Here is a 23,309-nt window from a genome sequence, read left to right on the forward strand (position 1 = left end):
TAAATGATTACTGGAAGCGATAGTTATACATTAGGTACTTACATACCTACTTCCCTGTCTCTGATATAATAATATTGTACATATTCTCTTATTTTGGGTCTTTGAATTCTAAGGGCCATGTACATACGAAAGATGTAAACGCGTCATTTAATCGTGTTGAATTCCTCGCTCGAGACGGCGCAGCTGATACGAATGACGACACAGTTCCTTCTACTAGTCTAGTAATGTGTCAAGCTGAGAGAATCCATGAAGATGGCTGCTGATCGAGCAACGGACGGACCGTCGTGTGATGTCACTTTTAAGCAACGTCTCGACGTTGTAACTCGATAAAACTGTCAATAACCGTTCTCTATCGTTGATTCAAGCCACATTCCCGTTTAATAAATAAAATTAACGAAGAATGAAGTAATCTTCGATAAAGAAAATGAATTGTCACCAAATATTAAGTGGGGCCTGTAATGCGGGTGATCGATGTTACGCTGTCGGTTCCGTTGAAGGAATTTCTTTTACCGTAAGTAACATTCCATCTCACTAAGGCACAGTCAATGTGATTTTTATCTTTTAAAACTTTTTCTCTTTCTACTTCTTTATTGGATTTCTATTGTGCTCGCGAATCGTTAAAAGCACCCTATGTTTTTTATATTTTTGCTATTCCGTTCAACGACAATCTTTAAAACAATTCTCGATACCTTCGATTTTATACGATTACTTCTTATCAATTATTTACGTATCCATTCTTTTTTATTGTCTATCTACAAAATTAAATATTTTGATACTCCGCGTTGTTACGAAAATAAACCTTGTACGCTATTCTAATGTAAAGAATAAATGTTTTAGAACTTTCATCGCTATATATATTATATTTATAATGGTTGTGTACCTGATTCAGGCGTACGCTGCAGGTTGCAACATAGTAATTCTTGCCAGTAACTTTGAACGAGTTCAAATAATCCCCGGAGCTGTACATAACTATATAAGGATTAGCTGTTTGGATTGTAGTACCGATACAGGGAAAATTGCTGCTGCGTACGAAAATCAAGTCTGCATTTTCGAGCCTACACCATTGATTCATAACACTTGTTCCCACGTATGTTTCCTCTTTTCTGGTATTTACATCTAACAATTAGTTATACGTGCTTTGTCATTTTCTGCGATAATACTTTTAAACGATACGTATAGCAATTGGAGTATCGATGGGTTCAAACTGGGAGTCTACAAACAGAGTCCAATATCAGTTCGCTGTCATGGAATTTGGAAGGGACACGATTATTGACCGGTGGAGAACTCTTACAATTATGGCATCAAAACATAACACCGTTTCAGGAGGAACACAGTAAGCCTTTTCGTTAAACCTCTTCCCGATTAAACTTAACTATAATTAGCGTCACAATTAATTTTCTCTACGTCGATCGATGCAATGTTATCCATGTCGTTAGTAGAAGTAATAAAATTGTGTGCAGCGATCAAGGTGAATATGTTACGAACGCAAGAAGCTGTTGTACCCAAGCAAGAAGAAAATACTTCAAACATTCCTCAGGACTGTGAGTTTGCTTTGGATGCGCGCGTAAAGCTGTGACAAGCATAGAGCGTGCAAATTTTCTGTGCAAACTTTGAAAAATTCTTGTATATTTAGAATATACATACAAATGCTGCAAAATAACTCGACCATTCCTCTAAAATTATTTAGAATTTTCGATGCTTGGCTGTAAAATAAATTACACAAGTTGGCATTTACAATTCTACACATCCTTAGTATTGCTGCTTGATAATACAATGCTTCGATGTTTGAATGCATTATTAAAAAAACAAAAGAAAAGCTAGAAAGCTCTAGCTCTAGGAAGAAATCAGTGTTTTTTATTAGAACAATATTATTAATGTTTCAAGTAAAAAGAACATTTTATTGCATTTATGTAATCTAGCTGAATTTATTAACCCTTTGACTACAGTCGATTTTTACGCAAGCACAAGTTGTGCGTGAAAAACTTTTTCACGCTTTGAGCAATACATACGTTTAACGCTCATAACCGTTTAGCGCACACAGTCAATTGATTAACTGAACGCCTGTAGGTGCTCTTAGTAGTCAAAGGATTAAAACTAAAGGAGATACGATCGAGTAACGTAATTTTTTACAGCCGGTACAGTTACTTTTTCGATCGGCGGCGAAGCAGAAAGTCCTGCACCAGGAGATACGGCTGCCGGAAATGAACCAGGAGCATGGAATTGTGTTTGGAAGTGTCGCACAGCCACGCCAGTGCATCTCATGAGTTTTAGCCCGGATGGTACATTATTCGCGACAACAGGATTCAATGATAGATTAGTCAAAATTTGGTTCGAGAGTAAACAATGTACGATACTTTTGTGTCTAATAGAAATGTAATATTTTAATGTTGCAACTGTTTGACGAAATGTATTAAAAAATCCGTCTTTAAAATTATTATTCAGTGTTTTCGACAAGAATGGATCACACGAATGTTACGCAATCCACAGCTAGCGACAGTTACAGTTTTGTTTATGTCGCTCATCCTCGTGCAGTAACACATTTATCTTGGCGCAAGACCAGCAAGTACATGCCCAAGTATGTAATAGACGAAAGCGAATAATTGTTAAAAAGATTCATACATAAATCAAGTATATCTTGAAACGAAATCGTCGACAGATTTTCGTCAATTTATCGTCATATTTTTGTTTAGGGGTTCCGTTTCCAACATGTTGGTCACATCTTGCAGAGACAATATTTGTCGAGTATGGGCAGAAACGATACCACCGGAGGTTGAAGGACTAGCTAATATGAGTCAGTTTGAAGGATCCGACAGGCATGGTCATCACGGGAAACATCGACATCATAGTATGCATAAACATCGATTCATGCAGCGGCTCAAACACATGAAGTGCGTACAACATAATCGCATGTTTTTGCTCCATTTTTCTAATATATTTTTTCATATTCAATTCACATAACTGGTACATATTTCCTATAGAACGTGTTTCCATATTCGTCGACACGCAAAACAACAACATCAAGCAGGACACAACACAGCTCCAACCTTACCAACTTTACCTTCAACGTATTCGGTACACGATTTTCATAATAATTATCAAGGTACAGGCCATTATCCGGGAATGCATTTTCATTTGGCAGCTAGTATCAATGCAGAAACTGGTACGATTATTATATAGATTCTTTGATCGATATCGAACCGCGTTTATAATATAACGACTAGGATGTTTCTTCCCGACTCGTCTTTAATACCGTAGATATACCGCTAGTACCGAGTTTGATTACTGGAGATCCTGAAAGGGAACCAAATTTTATTTTACACTGGTTGAATAATAAAGAAATGCACTTTACGATGCAAGCTGAAAGCATTTTGCAAGAACTTACGCGTAAAGTGGTAGAAAAGGAAGAAGGATTGCATCAGCAAGACGTGGATCATGCGGACCACGATTCCGAGGAGGAAGGCCTGTCGAGTGAGTTTTATCACTATTTCGAGTCGCTTCGTTTAAGCAATATGTTTAACGACACCGTCGGTGCTATCGACGCGATTCACTTACTATATTTCGTACGCAGAAAAAGGAGTACGATTGCAACCTGTACAAAAATCGGGAGGCACGATTCGATCGATGAGTCAAGAGGATCATAGTAGCGACGAGCATCATACAGCTCATACAGTTTCGTCGCACCATAGTTTACCGCACAGTGCACATTCGCATCAAAGTCTTAGGTATGATATTCTCGAAGAAACGGTAAAATGTCATTCTGAATATCCATAGCATGAAAATGTTTATCCACGGTCGGTTTTCGATATTTCAAATTGGCTGCTTCCAGTAATACCACATCTATAAATTCCATCGCAACGGATGTAACGTCTTCGATGAATCATGCTCCGGATTCTTTGGACACCAAAATTGAAACGTTATTGCGTGATTGGCATCATAATCCGGATCTACTCTTCTCGATTCATCCTATAGACGGAAGCTTTTTAATCTGGCACGTTGAATGGCTGGACGAATATCATCCAGGATCGTTTCGACAAGCACAGATTTCATTTTCAACTCGAATTCCGAATGCTTTTCCCCTTGGCGACGCTTCCACGATGAGTCACAGCGTATCGATGTATTCTCACAATACCGGCGGTCCCTTGTTAAATATTCGCGAAGTGGCAAAATCATCGACAAAATCGTCAAACGACGGTAAGTATTTTGCGTATTAGGTAGGTATATGGATGAACCGGGTTCGTCGTCGGTCCTTATTATTTTTCCATACTCTTGTTCGAAACAGTATTAGATAACAACCGATGGGTAGTTCTCGCACTAGTTATTAATCATATTGTTTGGTCGCGATTGATTTGTCGGTTACTAACGAAACAAAGTGTTATTGGTGTAGCTGCCGAAACTGCGACGCCACTACCAAGCCTAATCGAACAAGACGAAGAACAGTCGACGTTAACGTCGAGAACGGGCCAGGAATTATTAAAAAATATTGAAAACTCTGGCAATCCGAATCAGAATGCTGCGGGAAAAGACAGGAATGGTCATTTGGATTGTGGGAAAACGAATCAGGAAGCGGTAAACGATTTACTGACTCATCCCAGTCCAATCGTCTCTATGGTGTCGAAACATTCGAACGGAACGTTGAACTTGTGGCAATTGACGTTTGCCGACAGAACGAAATTTTCCCAGGTAAAAGGAAGTCGTGGGCGAACCGGTTAGATATTAATTAACTTTTATCGTTGTATACTGTAACCATAGGTGTTGAGTATCGGACACGCGTCAAGAGCTTCAGGACATCGATTTCGTGTAAACGATATCACTTGTCACCCAGTTTTACCTCTATTGGTGACGACATCGCATCACAATATATCGGAATGTTCTGGATCTCAGTGTCAGGAGACCGATTCGAATGAAAATTTAAATAGCAAATCAGGTTCCGGTAAAGCGTCGTCGAAAGATGTCTCTTCTACCGTAAGTAATATTATAATATAAATCGTGGAAACGATCAGATAATAATTACGGCAAGTTTAGTTTTGGTTCGCTTGAATAAATTAGTTTGGCAACTGGTTCAAGTGATTGGGCTGCGATTTTAGGGGTTTTGCAGTGAATTGATACTTTGGCGCGTAGACCCAGTCGGACCGTTATCAAAAAGCGGCGGAGTTTCCGAATTGGCACGTATTAATTCTCCCGAGATCTCAGCGTTCAGCAACGTAGCTTGGATTCCAACTCTATTGCCAAGTACTACCTTGGGTAATTTATCGAATTCTCCGAGCGCGTGCTTCGTCGCCAGTGACGGCGAGTGTTTGAGAGTTTATCAAGCTGTTATCGATGCTAGAACGTTACTGGCGGAAGTATCGAGCAGCGAAAGACGAAGCAGAATGATGGTAAGAAACGATGGAATGAACGTAAACGAACCATTAAGGTGCGAATATAATGAATTGTTCGAACATTGATATTTGCGAATATATGAACAACAGGATTCAATGGCGAGTCTTTCGACGGATATATCGTCGGACGATGGTATTAGGCATTCGATTCATGACAGAATACAGATAGTATCGCAACAATCGACGGCTAGACCAGGTTGCGTGATACAATTGGACGCGATCGCTGATGCCACGCATGTAAGTAGCTCGGAGAAAAACGTTGTCGACGAAGAATGTCGGGTTGTTGATGAACGGTTTGGTCGGTATTGTGCTTAATTCAGGATTAATCGGTACAAGTGATTTTTGTAAATGTAGGACTGGCAAAACACCCAATTTTTACACGTATTCCAAGAGCAATTAATTACTGGAGATAGAAACGATGAAAAGCAAACTGGAGTGGATACGTCGGTAAACGATTTAGGTTTGATGGAGTCTACCTTGGACGCGATGGTTGATTTGCAGCAATCCGCAATATTCGAAGAACCATTCTACATAGTTGTTTTAGAGAGAACGCAACAGGGCACCACGGTACACATGTGGCGGTTGATTATAGCTTCTCAGCCTGAAACTACCGGTACATTGATTAACAAATTGCCAAAGGGACATTAATATGTATCTACGATCGATCGACGCGTGTGTAAATTTTGCAGGATTGTCGGGATCGATGCTGTACGTTCCAGATTCTCATTTGGTACAAGACGAAGAGGAGGAAGGTGGTACACCTGGACGATATAATCACGCAGAGGGTCGGAGATCTCGTAGAGCGAGTCAGTCTCGTCGCGATAGTCAAGGCGAGTTTGATACGTTTCTCCAAAGACGACCTCAAAGTAGCCACGTTCTTATCACTACCACGAAAGCTTGTACTCAGGAATTACCGTTACCGGACGGAGTCGAGGTTCGCATTATATTTACTCGTTGACTGTTTCTTCTGTTTGGTTCGTTATCGTTACCGACGGTGGTGCGTTGTCGCCGTTAACGAGTGTTTGAGTAAAGTTAAGAGAAAGAAAGAAAGAAAGAAAGAAAGAAACATGATAATTTTTCGTGGTAATCACGCGTAGGTGGTACACGCGGCACCAGCTGCTGGACATTTGAGCAGCTCTTCCATCTATCCTGCTTGTTTCGCACCGTACATTATAGTGACAGCGTGCAGCGACAGTACGATACGTTTCTGGAAATGTAAAGTAACGAAGGATCAACCGGACGATAAGCTTGATTACGAATGGTGCGAATGGGAGATGATACGGAAAGATCAGGATTCTACGATCGACATTACAGGTACGCAGGTTGTGTGTGTATCGGTAGAAAGACGGAAAAGAAAAGAAAAGCAATGGGAGTAATTTGCAAGAACCTTTTCAGGGCAACCGTTGAATATAAGCGCAGCGTATAGCGGACGGATCGCGTGCGCGTACAAGTATGGAAAATCGTTCACGCGACCGACGAAAAACGATCCCGATTCGCGGTACGTCAACTTGTGCGTCGCGATATACGAATGCGAAAGCACCGGTGGGAGCGAATGGATATTAGAGGATACGATACATTTAAAGAACATACATTTGCCAAGAATACCGGTGGATCAGCATTTAGATTTGAGCTACCTCTACGATAGTAGATTTTTGCAAAAGAAGCAGAGACTCACTCAAGTGTTGCAAACACTGAGCCACGAAGACGTAAGATCACCAAGGAACGGAGAAAACGGAGAAACCGTTAAATCGAACGCAGGTAAGGAGTCGTATCGTTGATACGTTTACACGTTTGTTACCATTCTACCAAACACTATCGATATTTTATACATATAACAAATTGTATGGTAGTTTGCCTGTTGTTTGATTTCTAAAGGGTTGCTGGCCGTTCCGTCGTTCAGTACTCTTCAATCTCTGCGTAAGTCGATCATAGAGAACGGCAATACATGCCCACTGACGCAAAAACATTTGGTACAGTTGGACTGGGTGTCCAAGGAGGATGGCTCGCATATTTTGACCGTTGCCGTTGGATCAAAGATTATGCTGTTCACGCCGGTGTGTTCGGATCTCGCGCAAGCCAATATGAAAGCGATGAAGGAATCGCAAAGTAACAATCGACCGATATTGCGTAAAGCTTCGTCGTTGGCACAGCCGCAATTCGTTGACGAAATTCGTTGGATGAAACTGCGAAAAATCGAACTGACCACGGCGGACGGTTTACCGCCTTTGCCCATGCAAATATCTTGGGTGAGAGATGGTATTTTGGTGGTCGGCATGGATTCGGAAATGCACGTTTACTCGCAGTGGAAACCAAATCCGAAGAAAGATTGTTTTCACTCGAACTTGCAGCACCAAGAGTCGGACGAGTTTCAAGCGAGTCGAAATCTGCGGGACGAGGATCTGCGAACGTTGGCGCACGAAACGTCGCAAAGGCGGCTGGCGAACGTGTCCTCTATGCCCCACCTTTCTCGCGTGAGTAGCATCAATTTGACGATGCTCGACGCGAAAAAGAAACGAGGAATGCAAAATGAAAATTTGAATTTCGACTACATGCCGGACTACGGTCTGTTCGAGGCCTCGCGAATCGCTTGTCCCGTTCTGCCTCAATATCATCCGAAGCAGCTGATGGAGTTGCTAAATTCGGGAAAAATCCGTTGGGTGAAAGCCATACTGGCCCATCTGGTTAGGTGTATAGGTAGCTCTTGCTCGTTGAGGGCGGACGACGAGAGCCTGATGAAACAGCGGGGCGGTGGGGGCGGTGGATGGTCGCGTTCGAGGACAATGTCGGTGAGTTACGTAGGCGCAACGTCGCCGCTAGAACCGAGAGGTTCGACCACTCAGATACCAGAAGAGCTTACGTTGGATTACGCGGAGATAACCTCGATATCTCCGTTGCCGCTTTGGACGTTGTTAATCGCGGACAAGGAAACGAATCTGCCGCATCAGCACAAAACGGAGGACAAACAGGATTACAACGAACTGTTTGAGAATAATTTGGACGAAGGCGAGTCGTTGGACGACATGCTGGAAGATGATTACGATTGCTCGCGGCAAAAGGACAGGCGTTCTTCGGTGCCGGAACGCCAAGGAATATCTCATTTCGGCCCGAGACAAGGAAGATTACTCTCACGATTGTTGACTCACACTCATTTACCCGGTCTCTCGAGCCTCGATCAAATGCATTTGCTCGCTCTGGCCGACACCGTGTCCACCTGTAACGTTGATTTCGCCGAACGATTCGCGATAGACGCCGCGAAGAACGCGATCGCGAAAGAAAACTTGACTGGCATCCCCGACGGAGAGACCGTGTCGACGGATTCCTTGGACGATTGCGGGCTTCGGTTCTTATTGGCCATGAAACATTACAATTATTTGATTCGTTGCCTGCCGCTGGCCCAGAGGGCACAATTCCAGAAACAAGGTATATCCTCGAACAATCTTGTCTGGGCATTTCATTCGGAATCCGAGGAAGAGCTGCTCTGCTTGATACCCTCGTACGCGAAAGGTCAACCAAAATGGAGCGTATTGAAAGAGCTCGGCGTAGGTTGGTGGATCCGAAGCAACACCGTAATGAAAAGGTGCATCGAAAAGATCGCTAAAGCAGCCTACCAACAGAAACAAGAACCTCTGGATGCTGCGCTTTATTATTTAGCGATGAAGAAAAAAAATCTCGTTTGGGGGTTGTTTCGAAACAAGAGGGACGACCGAATGACCAGCTTCTTCGCGAACAACTTTACGGAGGATCGTTGGAGAAAAGCAGCGTTGAAGAATGCATTCGCGCTACTCGGCAAACAGAGATTCGAGCATGCCGCTGCCTTCTTCCTATTGGCGTCCGCGCTCAAAGATGCCATCGACGTGTGTTTGAACAAATTGAACGACATCCAGCTAGCGATGGTAATCGCTAGACTCTACGAGGACGATACCGCATCTCCGCATATGAGGAGATTGCTCTACGAGGAGATTTTAGGTTACGATAAGGACGGTCAGAATCAGGATATGAACAAGGTACATCCGGACCCATTCTTGCGTAGCATGGCGCTCTGGATTCTCAAAGATTATACCGGATCGCTCAACACGTTGCTCTTGACGAACGTCGGGACCTTGCATCCGCAGTATAACGACGAATCTGACAAACCCGAAGGCACAACAGGTAATGGAAGAAACGTTTCGTTTTGCGACACGTAGCTCTGTCGTTTTCATTTAACCGCGATTTTATTTCTCTCCAGCGAATCCAAATGTTTTCAACTTTTACGTTTACCTTCGGACACATCCGTTGCTGATCAGACAGTATATTGCTTCCACCGCCCAAGATAGGAAAAAAGGACATTCGGTAGTCATATCCGGATTCAGTTACGGCACGGAGACCAAATCACAGCCTGACAAGCAGTTAACTTTGGAAGATAGCATCACCCCTTTGGAAAGGCAGCTGTACTTTACGACAGCGCACGCACACTTTAAGGCAGGATGTCCTGCTCTTGCGCTCGAAGTTCTTTCAAAACTACCCGGCAAAGTAATGGATACCAATTCCAAAGATTCGCCCAGTACGTATCGCGTCGCGTCGCGTCTTACGTTCCCTTCTTACTCGTTCGCTTTCGCCACTTTTCCTTAGGTTTATTAAACAGTCCGAGTAAGGCCAAAACGCAAGATTATCAGATAGACACCGGTATTATCGCTTGGGACGACAATGAGAAAACCAACACCAACCAGGACGAAGGTATCGACATTCTATTTTTCGTACCTACTAATGTAAAATACGTTTCCTCTTACGATTCTTGTATCGACCGTGCGCGGTTAGGTATCATCGACTGGTCCCAACCTATGACGCGCATCGTCGATGAAGAGATGGTGCTAAACTGGGACGATGACGCGAATGAAAATGATAATACCGATAGTCCACCTTTGAGCATGAAACTAGACAGAAAGGAGTCGAAATCGTCGGAGAAGGAGGGTGAGTCGAACCATAAGCTTGCATCCTTGTCGATAAACGACCATTTGAAACCTTTAAACATCATACGTCCGTACGTCACGATTCGTAGAAAAGAGCACGAAATTGTCCGGTCAGCTGGACATTATGGCGCAGCAATTGAAGTTTGTGGCATGTTTAAAAATTCTGATGGAAGAATTATCAACATTGGCAACGGGTTTCGAAGTAGATGGAGGACAACTTCGATACCAACTGTACGTATGGCTCGAGAGAGAAGTGGACGCTCTTCGACAACTTTGCAATTACAGTGTAAATTCGGACGGAGACACAAACAACGTTTCGGAATGTAAGGGTGAAAATGATGGAACGCGATTCTATAACAGTCTCGAGGAACCTTCCCTTTCGATTCGATACACGAATTCGTTGAAAGTAACTGCGGTGAAAATTTCTTTCAGACGAGGGTGGCGGTATGGTTGATGACGTGCAACCATGCACCAAGCCTGGTGAACAGCCAACGTTACACGAAATATTAGTAGCCGAGAAATTAGACTTTGAAGCTAAAGTTCAAAGAGCTGTTCGAAGAAAGAAATGGTTAAAAGGTAGCGAAACGGCGATATCCTACAAGTCGGTCGCTTAATTTGCTGCCCGTGTTATTGTCATAAAAATGTTCTTTACGGTATTTTTAGCGAATGAAACTTTATTGAGAACGTTGTTGTCCTATTGTTCGTTGCACGGAGCATCAGGTGGAGGGTTGGCATCCGTAAGAATGGAACTTGTCCTCCTATTACAAGAATTGCAACAAGAAAAGACGCAGCAACAGTTACTCAGTCCTCTTCCATTTCCAACCACGCTTCCTCTTTTAAGCGCTAGCGTAGCGTGCAACAAAACCGTCGTAGCTGATCCAGTCAGACACTTGCAGGTTCGCACGCGTTAAAACTACGTGCCCGAGTATCAGTCGAAGCTAACACCGAAATCTTTTTAGTCCCTCGCCCACGATATGTTGCAAACGTTGGTAGAATTGCGTAAGCCACCGATGCCGACGAGAAACACGCATTACTGCGAAGTATTTATAATGAGGGATTTAGCAGTGGCTCTGAGCGCGTGTATTTATCAGTCGCTTTGCGATTCCGATACTTTTGTCACAAAACATCAACATCCGGATAGGTAAGCTATATATTAATAAATTGGTAAAGATTATAGGGAAGTTTGGTAAATTGTTAAATCGTTACGTGGCGTTAACCCGACGAGGCGACTTTGCGTTGCATAGCTTTCCAGCGGTTGCAGAGATAGAAACGTTTTCCGGCGGTCATCTGGTAGCTTCGAATCGACATCATAGAAGATATTCGACGGACGATGGCGTCTGTATAACCACAACGCCCTCGAAATGGCCTGGTGTTACGAATTTGCGTGCATTATTGGCTCGCGAGAAGGACGAAGACACGCCGAAATTAAATATTTTGCTCTGCGAATCTTTCGTGGCCACCTACATGAGTTTATTCGTTTACGCCCTTTGGAGCTGCGACAGCCATATACTTTACAGACTCGTAGGTCAACGATTCGACAACAGCACTTGGTCTTGTCTCTTTGGGGGCGGTGTAAAGAAATTACTGCGCGTTGCAAGCACAAGTAGCCAGGTATAGAATTAATTCGTTTCGATTCGTTGATAGGTGAAACGAATGGGGTGTAATCGATTAGTACGTTCGGATGGTGTGTAGGTCGGTGGTAGTGGACCTGGGGCAATAGAAAGGTCCGAGGGTGGTTCGAGCGAAGCGCAAACTACCGCCGGAGCTGTATGGAACACGATGACCTCGTTGACCAAGCAGCGCGTAAAACTGAATATGAAATTATTGGGTCAGTTTACCGGTCAACAGCCAAACATGAAAGAAGACAAACCCACGTACAGAGAACAATTCGTATCGCCTCAGATGAGCATGATCTCGTATTTTTTAATGAAGGTGATTAGAGTTATTCATGATTAATAATAAGTCGCTCGATTTGTTCGATATCGATATTTATTGGTTGTTTGTTTGTGGTTTTCCTTGGCACCGAGATAGCCACGCATAGATAGCGAGTACGCGGACGAAATCGATTACGACTCGTCCGACTCTGCGGTGTCGGATTTAGATTCGTCCGAGGACGAGGAAGACGTGTTTGACACAAACTCGAAACCAAAGAACAAACCAAAGGACAATACCGAGCATACGAATCCGAATTCGTACAGTTGGTGCATCATGAGATTGTCTATAGTAAAGATACTGCAACAGCAATTGCAAGATTTCTTAAACGTCGCTGGTATAGAAATGCAAGGTAGATATTTAATTTATAGAAAATAGAATATAGAGGAAGGTGAATTTGCGAAATTTATCGAATGGCATTTTTCGTAGAGTTGCCTGTGAGCAGCCCGTTGATTCACGGAACGCTAGCTGTGGTGGCGCAATGGCAGGAAACGTTGCGCGAAGAATTGGACAGTAGGGGACCACCGCCGATCAATTACATTCCCGGATGTGCGCCAGATCCAACGGCCACGCCGGGGAAACCAGCGATCCACAAATACCGATCTTTAATCGAAAGAGGCAATACACCGTTCAAGTAAGATCAAAATAAAGCTGTCGTTGTAGAGCGCATCGCTAGAGAATCGTATTTATCTTTGTGTGTTTAGTACGCGGTTAGCGTCGGTAGCTCCAGTTAATCGACTCTGGTGTTACTTGGTTAGACAAGAATTGGTACAGGATATTTTCATTAGAGCCGTATTCGGTAAACGAAAGTCTTTGTCGTCGACATTGGAAAGCAATCAAACCGTGATCGATAACTTGAATCGTGGAACAACGGCGGAAGACAAGGGTAGCGACAGTGGAACCACCAGCTTGCCCGAACCTGTCCGAATTATTCACAAGGAACAAGATAGCATCAGTGCCTTTTGTCTGAATCAGGTTTGTCCTTTGCCGTCGTCCTTTTCCTCCTGATTTTACAGTTTCTAATAATTTACTTATACTTGGTATACGCGTGAACGGTGATGCAGGTAAATCCAGGTTTGATGGCGTTGGCTACTCCTCGCGAAGTACAAGAAATGAATATATCGCTGCTACTCGAGCTCCCAGCTTGGTTGGAAGACGAATGCGAATTTGACCTGATTAATTTGAACAAACAACCGGAACCTGAACCTGTACAACCAACCAGTTTCTTGGTGATTCAGGCAAGCATAACGCGAATCTTGATCGCAAAATTTTCGTTTCTTCTTTCTTTCTTTCTTTCTTTCTTTCTTTCTCGCCACGATCTACTTTATTTATCTTTCTTTGTATAAATACTTAGACGGCAGCGGATCGACCACTGCTCGCTCAAAGTCCACAAACAAACAACAGTCCTCAACCGCAGCCGGGCATTGCGAGTCAAAACGGAAGAGGAGCTAGCGTGGTAAGTCTCTTTTTAAATAATTCATCGCATCCGATGACTATGACTCGCGTATTTAAATATCGAGCACTGTATTGATCGTGTCTTTGTTATCTGAAAATTTACACCTTTACGTCTCGTGCCCTTGCTTTCCGATCTAACCCTAACAGGTGTTTCGAATTTTACCCATCGGGTGTTATTTTTCTCTATATGTTTGCGTCTGCGTTTGCGTCTGCGTCTGCGTCTGTGTGCGCGTGTGCGTGTACGTGTACGTGTATTTATAGACATAGAAAGTAATCTGAAATATACAATATACGATACTTGAGGAATGTTTGGATTTAAAAATCTCGTATAAAGATTGCAATGACCCGTGACACGATAGTTGAAATATTCTCGTGAAAGTAGAAATCAAAAAGACACCTACTCGATTTTCTCATTTTCGCGTTTACGTAACAAGCAGAGGTGTAACTTTGTTTAGACCCGATAATACCCCGACAAGAAATACAAATTGGCAGTAGAAAAGTGTGAAACCTACGTAGTAGGTACTGCTCCGGAAGAGGTTCAATGGCATCGGCCGTTGCATGACACGTAAACAAGTTTGCACTATAGAATGCACCCTTTAAGAGACGCGACTACTTCGAGGCTTGTTTCTTGCAAGAAGACGTATCGTAACGGAAAGTTATGTATGTATCGTGGAAAGTCGAGATTGAGTAAAATAAATATGATCGCGAGAGGGAAGCCTCGATAGCCGTGGATGCATCCGTGATATCGTCGAGTAGTAATCGCACTGGGTCGAGTCAAACTAGCACAACTGGTGACCGACATGTTCCTTGTTCAATGCTTGCCTAACGTCTATCTTGGTTCGCGTCTGACCGACGTCACTGACCTGGTGGCTCGTTCGCTCGCTCAGATGAAGGGGATGCCCGCTTTTCCTGGCTCCCACGACCTGCGTTTCTGTCAGTTTGTTGCCGATAGGAGCAAACACTTGTTGCAACCGGTGAGATTAACTTCTAACAGACCCTAGCCTGCATAATATCCTAGTATCTTAGTGCCAGTTTTCTATTCGGTTATTTCTTTTATTTTTCGTAACCTTTTTTCTTTGTTTATTTGAATTATTAATCGTATGTATATACGCTTCAGTTCGTAATATCGTAAGCGTAAATGATCGATATAAGTTTATCTCTGACCGTTTTTCGTATCATCCTCTATTGATCGCGTTCTAAGACAGAATCATCATTATCGTTAGTTTGCGACTGGAATAATTGGTTGTCCGCTCGTGGAACAATGCGTAATAATATCTAGTATTTCAAGTATGCCTCCTTTTCCTAGCTTCTGCCGACCGCAAAACGTTTGCGCATCCTACGTTTTCTTTCTTGTTTCATTCGACAAATAACTTTTGATACGTCCTACAATTTCATAGAGTAACGATTTAAAATCGTATTATTCGCTTACGAATCTTACGAACGAGCGACCGTTCTATGTTATAAGAATAATAGTAATAGAATGAACTCGCCGCAGTATACTCTGACAAGGCATGCCGTTATTAATAGATACAGCAATGGGTATTTCACTAATAGTTTATGAAACATCGATTGTCATTTAAATCGTTTAGTCTAATAATGGTTACGGGCCGCCGTATTTACCTTACTGCCGTGTTATTATTATTATTATCATCGTCGTCGTCGTCGTCGTCCTCCTCATCATCATCATCATCATCATCATCGTAGTAACCATTATTTGTTTATATTCGTTTACGTTACGTTAATCGACTGATTCGAGAAAAATGAAACAACACGTGGTAAAGTTTTTGCTTTACTCAAGACGTTTGTCAATTACGAATAGAATGTACCGATCGATAACAATTACGAATCAGTGAATTTTTTCTCCGATACCACACTGCATGCTCGATTAAAACATTTCCTCCGTGTACGAAGAAACTTGATCCAACGTTTTGTGCCTTTTGAACGTTGTCTCGTCTTGAATGTCGTCTGTAGTATTTAGCTCTACTTTGCTTACCCTCGGGGGCCACGTCTTAAATAATTTTCCAAAGATTTCCAATCGTAATCCCGGAACGCAGGGTCTACTATATAAAATTCTGGTGTAATGGTTTCTTTTTGCATTTGACACCGCGTTCTTCATATTTCACCCGAGACGCGAACCATTTATTTCGAATACACCGTGTCTAGTGGACCCTGAGCGTCGTGGAGATACGTCGTTAAATCGAATGAAACCAGGGACGAACAGCAATTTTAACAAAAAAATTAACCAACATCGGTATTGTCCAATGCGTTTTAACCTTTCGTTTCATCGATCCATCGACATATACCCGAAGAGCGATCGCGTTTGGTCGTCGTAGGCTTTGGCTTCTCGAATCAACGACGAAAAAAGCAACGAGGAAATCGATAGCATGCGTTTTTAAAACGTACAGCCCGACCGATCGTGTTTTACACTAGGTAATACGTATATGTATTGTATGTGTTAAGCGTAGATCATCGTCCGTTCTTCTTTATCTCTATTTCGTTTACTTCTTCCATTGCGTCTCAATACACGTATGCTAACAGAATTACGTTTATTTTTATACGATACGTACATTATTTGCCAAACAAAGAACGTTACGTTTGTTACGTAGCCCCGACCTAATATATCGGATACATTTTATTTCAACAGATTTTGAAGCATAAAATCGATGGTATAAGAAGAATTTCGTCGCATCCACTTTTGCCATTATGTAAGTATACTATTTCTAATCCAGCCTGCCGCGTATAATAATCTCATCGACAAGTTTTCGCTCATTTAATCACCGAACATTTAACGAATAAATATTTTTTGCTACGACACGCAAACAGACTTGACCGGTTCTCAAGATGGTTCGGTATCGCTTTGGGAATGGGGACATCAAACGGCTGTGGCGACTCCCAGACAACCTGGAACCTTTGCAAAAGTGACTCGTGTCCGTTTCTCGCAGCATGGAAATAAGTTTGGCGTCGCAGATTCCGATGGACATCTCAGTTTATTTCAAGTGGCCTGCCGAGAAGGAACAGCGCGACCGTTCTTCGTAAGAATATCTGCCTGCAAGCCGAATACGGTTTTCTCCTTTCGTCGCATACTCGCATCCTTAAATCCTCCCTTCGATACTATCTAGACACCGTTCCCAACTTATCTCTTTTTTTAGAATTATCAATGTCACAGCAAAGTGACGGCTGATTTTGTCTTCCTTGGTGCGTGCAGTTTAATAGCAACTGCAGGTCATGGTTCCGAAGGACGTAATGTTGCTCTTTGGGATACTCTGCTTCCACAAAACAAATCTTTGATTCAGGGTATGCATTGGCTTTAGTTATTCTCCCGATACAACCAAACTCCTTCTCTTGTTCATTATTATCTTGTATATTTTATTGACCCTTATATCTTTTCTAGGTTTCACATGTCACGAGCAAGGAGCCAGTTCTTTGATACTCGCGCCGCAGCATCACCTATTGATTAGCGGAGGAAAGAAAGGCGACATTAACATATTTGACGTTCGACAACGACAACAACGACACCGCTTTCAGGCTCACGAATCGGCCATCAAGTGTTTGGCTCTCGATCCGCACGAGGAATTTTTCGTCAGCGGAGCAGGAGACGGTGACATCAAGGTCACGCGCAACATATGCACATACAACATACGCACATAAATACTAAACGAATATTTTCTTTTCTTCAGATATGGGGTCTAACCGTTCATTCTCTGATTTATTCCTTTCCCGGGGAACATCCTCGTTCCAGTTTCTTCAAAAACATTGGACAAGTAAGTTGGCTCGACTTAACCGACATATATTTCTCTGAATAATAACGTCAAGAACGTTTTTCAGGGTGTGACGCAGTTACACGTCGATTCCGCAGGACGTTTATTCTCTTGCGGAGCAGATGGATCCATGAAAGTTCGTCAGTTGCCAGAACGCGATTGCGTTGTACACACTTTATATTAGGCTAACAAAGATATGCTAATCTCTTATAAACAAAACGTTTAAAAATCAGTTCGTTCGACCACGAATCTAAACGCTAAATATTCCTTGCGCGAGATTCTACGACAAACGAGTATCTCTTCTGTTAAATTATCAACGTAGAAATATTTTCTTTAATGTAATTATGCGTTTAATTATTCTTAAATACGTTTAGTTTCTTTATTTATTAATCATCGTGCATAAGAAAAGGATAAAATTTCGAAAAAGTAACGAGTTGCCGGAGAACGGAACGGAGAGGTTATTAAATTCTAATGCTGAATACATTTCACGGGGTTCTAAGGTAACAGTATCCACCGATAAGAGGCCTCTTTCTTACGCGGTTCTCTACCTCTTTATGCGTGTGTGCGATATTTATACGTAATGCGACATCGGCCAACGTTCCTGCCCATGCGAATGTTAGTAGTGCGTGGAAAGCTTCCTAAGCCCCGACCCTCTCTAAAGCTTATGTTGTGTACATACAACACTACTGTTACAAGAAACGAATCGTTCCCACCACTTTCTGTTGTAGATGCTAAGCGCGCGTCTACCTACAACCAGCATCTAGACAACGAACAAACTAATACAGGCAAAATCGAACACTATCTTTAAACTCGGAAACGTCATCTAGCTCTTCTCCCTTCTATTCAATTTTACTTAAATATTTTCTCGTTTATTCGCTTTCGAAACGAATAAATACTTAAGCTCCCCCGTGCCGCTGCTGCTCGTTTTTCTTAGTAGAATATGTATATTTCTATATTACGAATGCGTGTAAATTTCAAGATACGCCAAAGGTAGTAAAATTGTTAATAGCGATTGTTAAACGTGTATTGTCTTGCTTTTGCATTCGCATCTAGTATTCTATATATAATTAACTTAAAGAGCTTTTATCATGTAAAGGAATGTTTAATGCAAATATTACGCCAATATAGCATTCGTTATACATGTAAATTTACGCAATGAAAATACACATGAAATCAAACCCAGTTATTTTTCACCATATCATGCCGTATATTTACGTCGTACTAAATACTAAATCGATATAATTAATGCATAAATCCCAACAGTACTCTGTACTGTACGGTTTACATGTTTGGGAACACAAGTAAATCAAGTAAAATATCGATATTGTTATCTCAATGTATTTCACAATCATGACATTTTGCTAAAGGCTAGATTATAAATGCATCAAAGTATCAACAATTGTGCAGTACTTTCGTCAATGTACGTCGACGCGTCTATCAAAGCGATAGACTTCCGTACTTAAGGACGACAACGTTCCAAGAAGCGTGGATAAAGGCATACTTCGCGAATATGGTACCTGTTTAAAAGCCAACAGAGAAACCTTTCAAGACCCAATCCATACCCACCGTGGGGGCAAGTTCCATACTTTCGCTAAATAAATTACATAAAAAGGTCCATTAGAAACGATAATAAAATATTTAAGATACAAACATTAACACTCACTTGATCCGTATACCAATAATACGGTTTTGGGTCAATATTCTCGCGAGAATAACCCTCCAACAATTCATCGTGATTCCAAATACGCATTGAACCGCCAACTATTTCTCCAACGCTCGGCAAAAGCACATCTACGGATTCTGTAAGGCGTTTATCCTCGGCACAACGTTGCATGTAAAACGATTTAATTTCTGCCGGAAATCGACAAAGCATTATCGGTTCATTTATTTTATCGGTCATTTTTCTCTCCGGCATTTCTGGAATATCCTAAACAACAACAAAAAGTTTCAACGAATAAAATAGAAAAGAAACACAGACGCGAATCATCGATGTTTAAATAACATTTATATGTATTTACAATCAATCATACCTCCCCGAATTCATAAAATGTTCCATCTTCCTTAGTTATACCATTAACTCGGAGATATTCGATCGCATCATTATAATTCATCCTCTTGAACGGTTTTTTTGGTACTTTGAAATCAGGATTTAATTCTTTGACGAGATGGCCAAGAGGCGAATTTAAAACACGATCGACAACATCGCATATCAAATCTTCCAAACGATCGAGTAATTCCTCGAATGTAATAAATGGACACTCTGCCTCCACATGCGTATATCTAATAAATAGACAACACCAGTGAAATTTTACTTGTACAAATTTCGTTTTCCTAATCTGCATTTCAATTTTAGTGAAAAGGACTGTTAAAAATAAACGAAAGCAACAAATATTTTCTATATTTACTCTGCAAGATGTCTCCGAGTCCTAGATTGTTCTGCTCTGTATGATTGCGCGATACAATATACATCGCCCATTGCTGGAAGACAAGTCTCGAGGTAAAGTTGCGAACTTTGAGTTAGAAACGCTTCTTCCCTACGAATAAAAACTTAAACCATCAGTGGTCTAAGAAGCTAAATCCAAAAACCATTTCCTAAGAAATAAATCCAATTACCCAAAATAATCTAGTTTAAACAACGTCGATCCACCTTCTACCTGTGTTTGTACCAATGTCGGTGGTGTTACTTCGCAGTAAGCTCTGTCTTTGTAATGATCTCTAAATGCCTGCATCAATATGGATCTCATGATCAATATGCGAGATGTCTAAATCAAAGTAATCATATTAAATTCATTAGCGACAAAACCAAATGATTTATAATCCCCTAAAATTACCGTAAAATCTAATTATTTTACATTTTCACCACGTATCATGATGTGCCTGTTATCTAACTGAACATCGGGAAGGGCCTCTTCGTTTAAAATAGAATCTGCACCACCAGGAGGAGACGCCCCTATTAATTTCCAGTAATCGACATGCAATTCGTGTCCGTTTGGTGCCTAAAAATTAGAGACCGTAGAAACTTGAAAAGTTTTCGGTACAACTTTATTATACGCTATGAAATACATTTTTTCCTTCAGGCACAGTTTTTAAAGTGCCGAATACCACGACAGAAGCTTCGGTGGACAACGTTAATGCGTCATACGTTTGACACAAAAGATCGGTAAGCACACACTGCAGAAAACCGGTTCCATCTCTCAATGTAATAAACATGAGTGCTTTACCTACAACAATATATAGACACTTGAAACAATAATTAATTAATTAATTAATTAAAAAATCTTTAACATTTCATTCAAATACATTTTGCTAGAAATGCATCTATGCAACTTACAATTTGTTAAGTAGGATTGGCAACTTATATATTTTGGAAATTGAAAATTTAAATGCATCTAATCGCTATTGTACTTGGTCTGATCAAAATCATTCGAGCGAACCATACCTTGACGTCTAAGTCTGTGTACCCATCCAAACAGTTTCACGCGCAGATCTCGATAATCGACACTTTTATTAATTTTTATACACATTGCAGTTGGTAAAGTCTCATTTTCTTCGATTACGATCAATTTGGCCTCTTCCAAGTTCTTCAATCTCTTTTCTTCGTCTTCCATTAATTTCTTTTGTTTGTCCTCATTCTTATAACGTTCTCTCATCCAAATCTTCTGTACCTTTTTTAACTGCGACTTGGACACTACTTCATACTTTTCATCATCGCCGTGGGAATCTTGATAAATTAATGGAAATGGTTCTTTTCCAGCATAATGCATTGCTTTTAAAACTGTCTTAAAAGGATTACATTCAGAACCATCGCCTGTTTCATCGTTTCCATTCTTCTGAGACGTATAAATGGCATCTGAAACAAAAACTTTCTTATTCTTCTACACAGTAAAATTGTAAATATGAAATTACTTGATTATTTTCCTAGAATAAAGACAATATAATACAACTTTTACAATTATTCTTTAGAAACTTAATCCTTAAAGGGAATTAACGTGGCACTGTAAATGTGAAAATAATTTCGATTTAAATCCATTGTTCATTTAACAAAGTAATAAAAATTTACCTAAAAATGAGTCCGAGGAGTCTTTTCCAAACATTGTTCAAAGTATTTTTTTGTTTTAATGCCAATTGTTTTTCCCTTTTCCTCTTTCCTACGATATTTTCTCTCCTTCTCTAACAATATTTAGTTATGTCTCAATCACGTTTTGAAACCTAAATGCTTATATCATTTATTATAATTATAATTTTACAAATATCGAAATTGACTGATGCAATTTGTTACCTTGCTATCGCTATAATCGAACAGCTGATTCGACACCACACCACGGTTCACCGCATACTGACACGGTGGCATTTAGTAACCGATATTACTGTCAATATAGACCTGGTTATCCTGTTTTATAAAAACAGAATTATTTCAGAAAATTTTTCCACTATAGCTATAACTGAAAATCCACTTATTATCATGTTACGTATGTGATATTTCAATATTGATTACAGCAAGTATACAATCATCTGCAATACATAATAATTCGTGTCATCTAAGGAGAAACTAACTAGCAAATCAACGTGTAGATGGAGTATTACCAGATCGGGCACTATTTAGAAATGTGTAAAACATTCCTTATTCTCTACTTACTTACCTTTCCCATTGTTACGCTATCGCGTGAATTTAGGCTTAGTACATACATATTGCACCGCGACATATATTATATTATTAATACGATTTTTCAAAATCAAAATACTTTAAGATTGAAAATTAATAAATTAAAATTAGTGCCATTTTAATACAATTAATATGGATTGGATTTTAAATTTTAGAAGGATGTAGTCGATTATTTTTACAGGTACAACACGAGTAGCAGGTAATACATATCGCAAACGAGGTATACGTATACGAGTAGGACCTTTCACCTTATGGACTTTCGTGGCGCAAATTTACTGCCATACCGACCTAACAATCGAGAGGTGATTTTAGCATCCTCTTCTCATGGATGACTATAATAATTCGCATAATTATGAATAATATAATGTGATTGTAACGAAGAGAGACAATTATCCAAGATCATAGTTCGAAAAAAGACTAAGCAAATAATGATATTCCTGAATCTACATATAAAGTGCATGCTACTGTCACGTTAAAGATAAAAAAGAAAAAAAATGAAGCGTTATACTTAAAAAAAGGTATTCCTCTACGTCTCTACATTCCTAGAAAGAGAAACAGTAATTATGTGTATAGAAGATGGGCGATTTCTCAGATTTCAGTGACCTTGAAATATGTTATCAAAGTCATCATTCTGAACAACTTTTTTTCTATACAGGTTACAACTGCTAAGCTTGTTTCCAAGGTTACTGTAACAGAACAGTCAAGTCATTGATATCCCGGTATCTTACCAACGGTATCCACTGGATGGTGCGTAGATGAATGTCGAATGCATGATATTCACTGAATGGTTAAGTTTTAAAATAAATATGTGATTAATATTTAATTCATAATTTGTTAACCATGCATCCAACATCCATCTCCTATACCTCCTAGTAGATATCGTGCATATAACAGTCATCCGTGTACCACTCAGTGGGGATTGGTGTTATTCGGCCATATAATGTGATATTAACAACATATTTCAAGGTCATCAAAATCGGAGAAGTCGTCTGTTTCTCTTCTAATTACTAAAACAATTTAAACTCTATCGTAACAGGAGGGTGTCTCCTTATGCTGTACATCTTGTGTATACAATATATTTTCCTATGTCTACAAATAACGAAAATCTTTCAGGTATATAGAATTGTTGTCTCACCCTGTATATTAAAAACTATAATTAATTATAATACAACAAATA

The 23,309-nt window shown here is 40.7% G+C and overlaps 2 protein-coding genes across 13 annotated transcripts; one reads left to right on the top strand and one right to left on the bottom strand.

Annotated features, from left to right (window-relative positions):
- Positions 1–245: 245 nt before the first annotated feature.
- Positions 246–18,845, top strand: Rbcn-3a (rabconnectin-3 alpha). Of its 9 annotated transcripts, none has more exons than XM_076761929.1 (41): positions 246–511; positions 890–1,087; positions 1,180–1,333; positions 1,461–1,541; positions 2,133–2,345; positions 2,443–2,575; positions 2,691–2,888; positions 2,979–3,160; positions 3,256–3,468; positions 3,569–3,722; positions 3,827–4,191; positions 4,385–4,680; positions 4,750–4,962; positions 5,085–5,375; positions 5,469–5,615; positions 5,733–5,991; positions 6,068–6,312; positions 6,476–6,692; positions 6,774–7,136; positions 7,254–9,527; positions 9,604–9,918; positions 9,987–10,091; positions 10,173–10,325; positions 10,414–10,647; positions 10,757–10,900; positions 10,988–11,220; positions 11,284–11,465; positions 11,569–11,935; positions 12,017–12,256; positions 12,356–12,608; positions 12,686–12,890; positions 12,961–13,231; positions 13,321–13,494; positions 13,611–13,712; positions 14,599–14,685; positions 16,356–16,416; positions 16,535–16,743; positions 16,861–17,005; positions 17,103–17,320; positions 17,389–17,472; positions 17,525–18,845. In XM_076761929.1, the coding sequence occupies exons 1-41, from the start codon at positions 425–427 to the stop codon at positions 17,651–17,653; spliced, it is 10,194 nt and encodes a 3,397-aa protein (XP_076618044.1). In that variant the 5' UTR covers positions 246–424; the 3' UTR covers positions 17,654–18,845. The 9 variants fall into 9 exon arrangements, with proteins under 9 accessions (XP_076618044.1, XP_076618073.1, XP_076618025.1 ...); XM_076761958.1 differs by having other exon boundaries at positions 17,537–18,845; XM_076761910.1 differs by having other exon boundaries at positions 9,987–10,325.
- On the bottom strand, positions 18,792–22,040 carry Asnrs (asparagine--tRNA ligase). Of its 4 annotated transcripts, none has more exons than XM_076762064.1 (10): positions 21,749–22,040; positions 21,530–21,678; positions 20,909–21,319; positions 20,533–20,690; positions 20,322–20,465; positions 20,083–20,192; positions 19,875–20,003; positions 19,500–19,749; positions 19,133–19,396; positions 18,792–19,060 (listed from the first exon to the last, which is right to left on the bottom strand). In XM_076762064.1, the coding sequence occupies exons 2-10, from the start codon at positions 21,561–21,563 to the stop codon at positions 18,929–18,931; spliced, it is 1,632 nt and encodes a 543-aa protein (XP_076618179.1). In that variant the 5' UTR covers positions 21,564–21,678; positions 21,749–22,040; the 3' UTR covers positions 18,792–18,928. The 4 variants fall into 4 exon arrangements, with proteins under 4 accessions (XP_076618179.1, XP_076618153.1, XP_076618160.1 ...); XM_076762038.1 differs by having other exon boundaries at positions 20,083–20,231; positions 21,749–22,033; XM_076762045.1 differs by having other exon boundaries at positions 20,083–20,231; positions 21,530–21,685; positions 21,749–22,033.
- Between the last annotated feature and the right edge of the window lie 1,269 nt (positions 22,041–23,309).

Source organism: Colletes latitarsis, chromosome 1, assembly GCF_051014445.1.
Source record: "Colletes latitarsis isolate SP2378_abdomen chromosome 1, iyColLati1, whole genome shotgun sequence".
Classification (NCBI taxonomy): Eukaryota; Metazoa; Arthropoda; class Insecta; order Hymenoptera; family Colletidae; genus Colletes; species Colletes latitarsis.

Coding starts and splice junctions, on each gene's coding strand:
- Asnrs (XM_076762038.1), bottom strand. CDS start 21,563: ATGTTTGGAAAAGACTCCTCGGACTCATTTTTAG. Junction 21,320..21,529: donor CTCCTCGGACTCATTTTTAG/GTAAATTTTTAT, acceptor TTTTTGTTTCAG/ATGCCATTTATACGTCTCAG. Junction 19,750..19,874: donor ACTCGGAGACATCTTGCAGA/GTAAATATAGAA, acceptor TCTATTTATTAG/ATATACGCATGTGGAGGCAG.
- Rbcn-3a (XM_076761910.1), top strand. CDS start 425: ATGAATTGTCACCAAATATTAAGTGGGGCCTGTAATGCGGGTGATCGA. Junction 13,232..13,320: donor GTGCCTTTTGTCTGAATCAG/GTTTGTCCTTTG, acceptor ACGGTGATGCAG/GTAAATCCAGGTTTGATGGC. Junction 14,686..16,355: donor GCAAACACTTGTTGCAACCG/GTGAGATTAACT, acceptor TTATTTCAACAG/ATTTTGAAGCATAAAATCGA.